We start from the raw sequence: 7,895 nt of genomic DNA on the forward strand, positions 1-7,895 counted from the left end.
CAAAAATAACGCTACTACAACATTCTCCTAACCTTATTTTTTCTGGCAATAACATTCTTTGAACGTTTATTTGTAACATTCCAAGAAGACTAACATTAGCATTCAAGTAAAAATAACATCATAAGATTGTTCCAAAAATGTTCTCCGAACATTATGAGAACGTTCATCAAGTAAAAACAACATCAAGAAGATGTTTCAAGAACATTTCTGTCAACATATTAATACTGTTACAAGTATGTTCTATAAATGTTATTTAAAGAACATTTTACCTTAACATTAGTGACAGTTGTGTGAACGTTCCATTAGCTGGATTTATGAGGTGGTGATTTTTTTGTTTGTTGTGATTCTTACAGAATCATACAAATCTTCTTCTTCTTCAAAAAGAAAAAGTAAGCATGAAGGTACACCTATAAACCTAGCATCAGTAGTCGTATGAAAACGTATGAATGCGATCATATGAATTCATATGAATTACTCCCCATTTTACCCAAACGTTAAATGCCATTAGAGCGTGTGTTGCTACAGTTTGATGTTCACAGATACACAAGCGCACATCCAGAAAATTGGTCCACGGCACGCTTCACAATAACACATCCGTACACACACATACTGAGGACAGGCTATGGTAATTCAGCTCTCCATGTGGAGAATTACATCAGTATGGGTGTGCGGTGCAGATCCTGTATAAGTGGATGTGCCAGAGGATGATGAATGACTGAGTAAATACCCAGCATCCCAAGAGCCCTGATACAACCAGCCCAAACCCCCATCCATCTGAGCCTGGTCCGCATCACCTCATTTGTCAAGGAAAACCATTTTCTGTGCAGCCGAGCAGCCAGTTTGGGGTTACCGCTCTCTCCCTTATTACAACCGAGGGGATACGTGGAGGTCTCATACACTTCTTAGGAATTCCTTTCATGATTCTACACAGCGTTTTTGTAAGCGATTCCAAGAATTGCATATTTGTTTAATCGGTAGACATCCCTCGGTCCCTATTTATCAGCTTGCTTTTGCCACTTCGAAAATGATATAGATCTGCAGGTGCTACTATGCTGTGAGCGTATGTGCATTCAGGTTAGAGTAAAAACAAGATGAAAAAGCCACGCAAATTAATAGCAATAATAGCCTATTTGAAAAAAAACATTTTTTTTTTACATTTTCTGAAGAAAATCTGCAAAACTCACCACCACATTGTGGTGCTCGGAATGGTTGTCAGTACGTTGATGTGTGGCTTGTTCTTGGTGGTTTCTAGGTTTACCGACTTTCTATGATATTCAGGTACCTTGGATTAACTTAGCCTACTAATTTTATTATGGAACATTTTTACATTTTTGTTTTGGAAGTGGAGGAATAATTTTCTATAGAGCTAGGCCTACATGGCAAAAATATTTTTTATATAATTTGTTTCAACACCGAAATAAAATATAGACATATCCTGCCCTACCCAGCGTGTTTTCACCACTTTCCAAAAGGACAAAATAGAAGCTGCAGAACTGCGGCAGTGTTGACTAGTTTGTAATGCCAGATTAATATAACACAAACCATTTTTTATAAATATACACGTAATAAATAAAATAATAAAAAACAAAGAAATTACATTAGGCTATTATTTTTTGCGGAAATGCGTCATTGGTCCATCTGCCAGGCCTTATAAAACTAGCACACCTATTTTGAAAAATCCTCAACCGTAAATATGAGCATAATAGTGTTGGTTTAGCCAGACCCTGATGACACGACTGGAGCTTACATGAAATACACTATTTTAATATAATTACCAGGAGATAATGGCGCAGGATTTCAATGGTGATCTCGTATAGTCTGTATACGAGGTCTTATCATGAAGCCCGGGTTTGTGTGAATGGTATTTAGGCTCGAGCTCGACACAAGCGTAGAGAGAAACAAAGACTGAGAGCCGTCGTCATTAATCTTAGTCAGTGGCCGGTGCTGGCGCAATCTGCATGACCGGGGCAGTGACAAATGCCACTATGTGACTGCAGCGTCCAATCTCCCCAGCTTCATCTCCCGTTAATGTCACATCCATCAGGCCTGAGCCGCTCGCGCCATGTCGCAGAAAATTAAACTGCTTACAGATAAGGGCTAATTGCATGGACAAGCGCGCGGTGATGGGGTGGTTGCACAAACTGTGCTCCTCTTGCGTGTGACTTCTTTGAAATATGTAGGCCTACTCTCTATTATTTTGAGGATGCTTTAAAAACAGGGTATATTTTAAAGCAATATTTTCATTCTACCATTCTGAACTTTTTTTTCTAATAGCAAATTATATGCCTTTAAAATTAAGGATTTAGCCTGCATTTTGAGAATAATTTTAATTAAATTGTGTAGGCCTTAATGTTTTAAATGCTGTAAATTGTATTCCGTCTGAGATATACAACTGTATTTATTTTAACTAAACCCACCTTACTGGGTTACGTACTGTAGCTGAACTGAGCACATTGCTTTCGTGATGTGCATTCATCCTGCCATACAGCTTAACAATGCCATCTTGTGGTGAAGCTGTGTTTGTACGAAATTACGAATCTATTTCTAATATCAAGGTTGTAAACAGCACATTTTATTTTAAAATTAAATGGGGTTTTAGGTTTACAATCCACATGCGATAGCATTGGGAAACTTTACCTTAAGGAAACCTTCTCAAGCAAAGTGAGCTGTAAAACTGCAAATGTGAAAGTGTATTATTATGGGATACAATAGTGGATCTGGTTGTCCTAAAATCTTTTTCATATTTAGTTATGTATGCATGCATGAATTTATAGTAATAATAATAATAATAATAATAATAATAATAATAATAATAATAATAATAATATACTTATGTTATTGTTATAACCTATATAATAGGATGTGCAGTATGATATGAGATGCGTTTAAGATAAAACTGTGGTTACTTGGTATTCGTTGGACATAAAAAGTTCACACAAATATTTTAAAAACTCTAGTAACCAGCAACTTGTCTGAGATCTAAGCCCATAGGAACAAGCGCGAGGACGGAACCACTGCAAATGTGTTGTTTCCTGACGTCTGTTTTTATATGGCGGAAGTCTGTAGTGGTCGTTAGTTTCGAACGTGACAGATGGCAAAATGAGCTACATTCTCTCGTCTTAACGTCACGAAGTTCTTGCAGGTAAGGTGACATTTTTGCGAAATTAATACATTTTTCACCTGTGTCCACTTCTTTTTAATGTCACCTTGAAAATGTATACGCATTAGTAATTTTATAGATATTCTGTGTGTGGCCCTACATTATCCTAGTTGTCAATATCCGAAATCCTTGTCCTTGTGGGGATATTTGGTAATGTACAAATGCTGAAATATTTCTGTGATAGCTAGGTAGGTTTATGAGTAGGGTTAGTAAAGGGATGGAATATACAGAATCGATATACAAAAATCATCATGTCTATGGTACACTTACATTGTAAAATGAGCAAATGAAGGCTTAAAAGGGTACGCGATATAACAAAAAAAAAAAAAAAAAAAAATCCAAAACAGACTAAAATATTTTGTCAATAAAGTACAATTATTAACATTTTGAACATTTGAAAATAGATTTTTTTTTCATCATTAAAAATACACACATTTTTGAGTTTGACAACAAATACATAGCTAAATACAGCTATGAATATATATTTCTGAACATAGACTGTCATTATTTACCCTTTTCTCATGGTTTCTCAAAATAATTCATAAATGTGTAGAATATAATAGTGTAGTTCTAATAGGGGCTCATTGTAACGCAGTGTTACAACGCACCCCACCTGTGTAACTGGGATTTAAATCGCGGCCCGTTTCTTCCTATGGTTAAATAAATCTTGACTGATATCTTCCAAATATTTTTTTAATTTTGGTGGAAATTGTTCTCTATATATTGTTGATATGGCAACTAGTACATACACAAAGTTTTGTCATCCTGGCATGTGTGTAAAGGGTTAAATAATGCGTGTTACAATTAACCCATGCTCCCCTACACCATGTTTCTTATCACTAATTTCGAAAGAAAAAAAAAATACATGTGATGGAAAAGCTTTCCTTGAGAACTAGATGTCCCAGCCCTGGACATCAAAATTGATAGCTACAAGGCTGACAAAAACATACAAATAGCTTTCTACCTTTAAAAAGAAATGTATTTGAAAAAGTATATGTGATTAAGAACCAGTGCATAATATGTATCTGTTTTTGCAGTGCATGAAGAGAATATGTAACATTTTAAGCCAGATGCCAACTCAGATGCAAGTTTCCCTTCCAAATGAGGGAGGCATGGAGCTTCAAACTGGAACGAGTTTTGCACATTCTTCCAAAACTTCTGAGGGTCAATGGATGGATGAAAACCAAGAATTTGAGGAGAAACAAGAAACCAGTGTCAAAACACAAATTGAGGACAAGGATGTAAATGTGAATGTGTTGCAAACTGAAAATTGTAATGGAAAGAAAAGAGTTTGCCCCGTGTGTCATAAACGATTTGGTGCTCCGTCCAAACTAAAAAGGCATTGCCTTATTCACACAGATTATAGGCCTTTTCAGTGTTCCATGTGCTGCCGTGCCTTCAGGGATTTCTCTCATTTAAAAGCACACATCAGAACACACACTAAATCTGTGAAGTGGAGGACACCGTCACAAAGTGAGGACAAGGATGTCAATGTGAATGTGTCGCAAAGTGTCACTGAGAATTGTAATGGAAAGAAAAGAGTTTGCCCCGTGTGCCATAAATGTTTTGGTGCTCCGTCCAAACTAAAAAGGCATTGCCTTATTCACACGGATCAGAGGCCTTTTCAGTGTTCCATATGCTGCCATGCCTTCAGGGATCTCTCTCATCTAAAAACACACATTAGAACTCACACTAACCCTGTGAAGCGGAGGACACGATCACTCCAGAGTAAGAGAAATAACTGCGTGCCCTGTGATCAAGCGCCTAATTCAAGGTTAAAACACACAGTGTGTAATGGCCTTGGTGCAACTGTTAAATCTTACTCTCCAAAACAGCTAACAAAATGCGATACCAATTCAACAGATAAATTAACGTCTACCGCAGCAGACTTAATCGAAACTAATTTAGGTGCCACAGGTGTTGAGATTAGCACAAATGTTTCAGAAAGTGGTTTAAAAAATAAAAAGGGACATTGGTGCCCTGTATGTTTAAAATGCTTTAAAGCGCCATCAAAGCTCAGGCGTCACATTGTGATTCATACAAAGCAAAAGCCTTTCAAATGTTTGGTGTGCTTTAAAAGTTTTCAACAAAGACACCACTTGGAAGGTCACAAGTGTAACAAAGAAAGTAGACCGGAATTCAACTCTATTTTGAGTGGCATGCAGGTAAGAGAGAAAACAATCCAGCATAATGCTGAGGGAGGTGTTGTAACAACCACAGTAGATGCCTCGAGTGATATTCAAGGTAGGTGTTTTGAACCAGGGTTGAGATCTTTATCGCCAGATGTAGTCATACCTGCCGAAAAAAGGATCCCTCCAGTATCCACGTCGTCAGATCTCGTATGTCCACTTCAACTCAAAAAGAAAGGTGGATATCAGTGTAAAATATGCTTGAAGATATTCAGCGTCCCCTCTAAACTAGCTCGACATCTGTTCATTCATTTGGACGTCAAGCCTTACACTTGCACAATCTGCAAAAAGTCATTCAAGATGGCCTGTTATCTCCATAGACACCTCAAGATACATACAGGAAAAATAAACAACCCATCTAGGTTCCATGGAGTCCCACAGAAGAATTGGACAAAATATTCCACACTTGGAGCTTTAAATGGTACAAATAACTGCAGACCGGACGGCAGTAATGTGTTTATATCTCAGATTTTAGACTCTGTAGATGCCAAAAAGAATGAAATGCTTGAATGCAAAAGAAAGCTTAACCAAAATGTCCCCATGACAGATTCAAAGTCAAGTACTGTAGAGATTGAGAGCCTTGACACATTGATAAATACTGAGGTGCAGGCCGCACCCTCCAGCCCGACGTACTTAAAGCGCCAACGTAAAGGTGTGCATCAGTGCTGCATCTGTCAGAAGATTTTCCCGTATCCTTCTAAGCTCACCAGACATATTTTGAGCCACACAGATTTCAGACCATTTAGGTGCCACATGTGCCCAAAATCATTTAGAGAGCTGTCTCATTTGCAGTGTCACCAGAAGATTCACAAGAAAAAAGGTCAGGACATAATTGCTGGTCGTTTGGAAAAAGAGCATATGGTTTCTTTTGGTAATATCGCAATATCTAAAGACCAAGATGTGCCAATCTCCTCACGAGATGAAGACTTTGCTTCTGCGCACCAAGATCAAAATATGGTCACATATAATATGTCATCTCAAACAATGAATGGAAATGGTAATAGTCTTCTTGAGAATGTTCAGATCAAGTCAGAGTTTGTTTTCCAGTGCAAAAACAAATCCATTTGGGATCTGACGCATAAAACTGACATCTCGGTGCTTGTTGAGGAAAAGGCATCTGACATTGTGCCTTTTGGCAGGGTAAGTGACTGTCCACCCAAAACTGACTCATCTGTCTTTCGTTATGCCACCGAATCAAGAACTGAGGGGGCACGTCACATGGATGATATCGAAGATAAATGTGTCTCTGAGTCTTACGTGCCCTATTTGCATGAGTATTGTCAGAAACCAGATCTTCCCAGGCTCAAAGAAGAAGTTGTTGTGGGGCATTTGGACATTCAGGATCCAGGTAAACGCTTTACCGATCCTCCACATGACTTACCCATTTGTCCTGGCTGTTGTCAATGTTTCCCCACGTTAACCGAATTAAATGCGCATAAATGTGCAAACGGAGACCCTAAAGAGAAAATAAAGAACCAGTGTGACATTTGCTTCAAAGTCTTTAATGCACCATCAAAACTGAAGAGACACAGTGTCACACACACCAGCCTGAGGCAGTTCCAGTGCACACAGTGTCAGAAGACCTACACGCAGCCCCATCATCTAAAAACACACATGCTGTCCCACAGCTAGAGGGGTTACCTCAAGGGTTGCCAAAAGATGTGACAACCAAAAGGGATTTCACTGTTAATCAAGTTGTGTTCTGCATAGTTTCGTGAAGGACCTTTGTCTTGATTTGTCTTTACAAATACAGAAACTTTCAAATTGTTGAGCCCAGAATTATTGTATGATGTTTAATGCCGTGATCTTTATTTTATTGCTAAATTTTAAATTTCGTTTTACAGCTTGTCATGAAACCATATTATTTATATAATAAGTTAATGAATGTCTAAAAAAGATTGAGTAAGAAATAAATAAAAATAAAACATTGAAATTTAGTTGGTTATGACCCATCTCATAGTGTGGCTGTTTCCCTTGCCTTTTTTCATTTTTAATTTAGCAGTAGAGTGAAGCCATTTGCGGCACTAGTGGGAAAAACATGCTAAGCGTTGCATGACATTTGACCATGTGTTTTTACTTTTAATATAGTGATTGGCCTAAGCACTCTGTCTCCTCTCCACCAATCAGCTGGTGTGTGGTGAGCGTTCTGGCGCAATATGTCTGCCGTCGCATGGATGCTTGACATTGGTGGTGGTTGAGGAGACCCCCCCCCCCTTCTTTTGGGGGATTCAAAAGTGCTTTGAGTGTGTAGAAAAGCGCTATATAAATGTAATGAATTATTATAATTATTATTACAAACCTTCAAAGCTTTTGTTTCAGTCATTTTATTCTGTAATTGGTGATCATAGTGTGGTCACTTTTTTTAGTTCCATCTCAATCCACTAGATGGTGCAATATGCTTTCTCACTCGTTAACATTGGTGGCCCGCAAAACCTTTTGGCTTTTATCACACTACCAATCAGATTTTCACAGTGTGGCTGAAATTAATGTATATCCTTTATAATAGCAATTGGGCTATAATCACATTTTAAGCTATACATTACTTG

At 37.9% G+C, this 7,895-nt stretch overlaps 1 protein-coding gene across 1 annotated transcript; it reads left to right on the forward strand.

The window, feature by feature from the left end:
• Window positions 1-2,849: 2,849 nt before the first annotated feature.
• On the forward strand, window positions 2,850-7,309 carry znf770 (zinc finger protein 770). Its single transcript, XM_067418541.1, has 2 exons — window positions 2,850-3,142; window positions 4,198-7,309. Exon 2 carries the CDS (start codon window positions 4,201-4,203, stop codon window positions 6,979-6,981), a length of 2,781 nt encoding a protein of 926 aa, XP_067274642.1. The 5' UTR covers window positions 2,850-3,142; window positions 4,198-4,200; the 3' UTR covers window positions 6,982-7,309.
• Window positions 7,310-7,895: the final 586 nt, after the last annotated feature.

Source organism: Pseudorasbora parva, chromosome 15, assembly GCF_024679245.1.
Source record: "Pseudorasbora parva isolate DD20220531a chromosome 15, ASM2467924v1, whole genome shotgun sequence".
Lineage (NCBI taxonomy): Eukaryota > Metazoa > Chordata > Actinopteri > Cypriniformes > Gobionidae > Pseudorasbora > Pseudorasbora parva.

Coding starts and splice junctions, on each gene's coding strand:
- znf770 (XM_067418541.1), top strand. CDS start 4,201: ATGAAGAGAATATGTAACATTTTAAGCCAGATGCCAACTCAGATGCAA.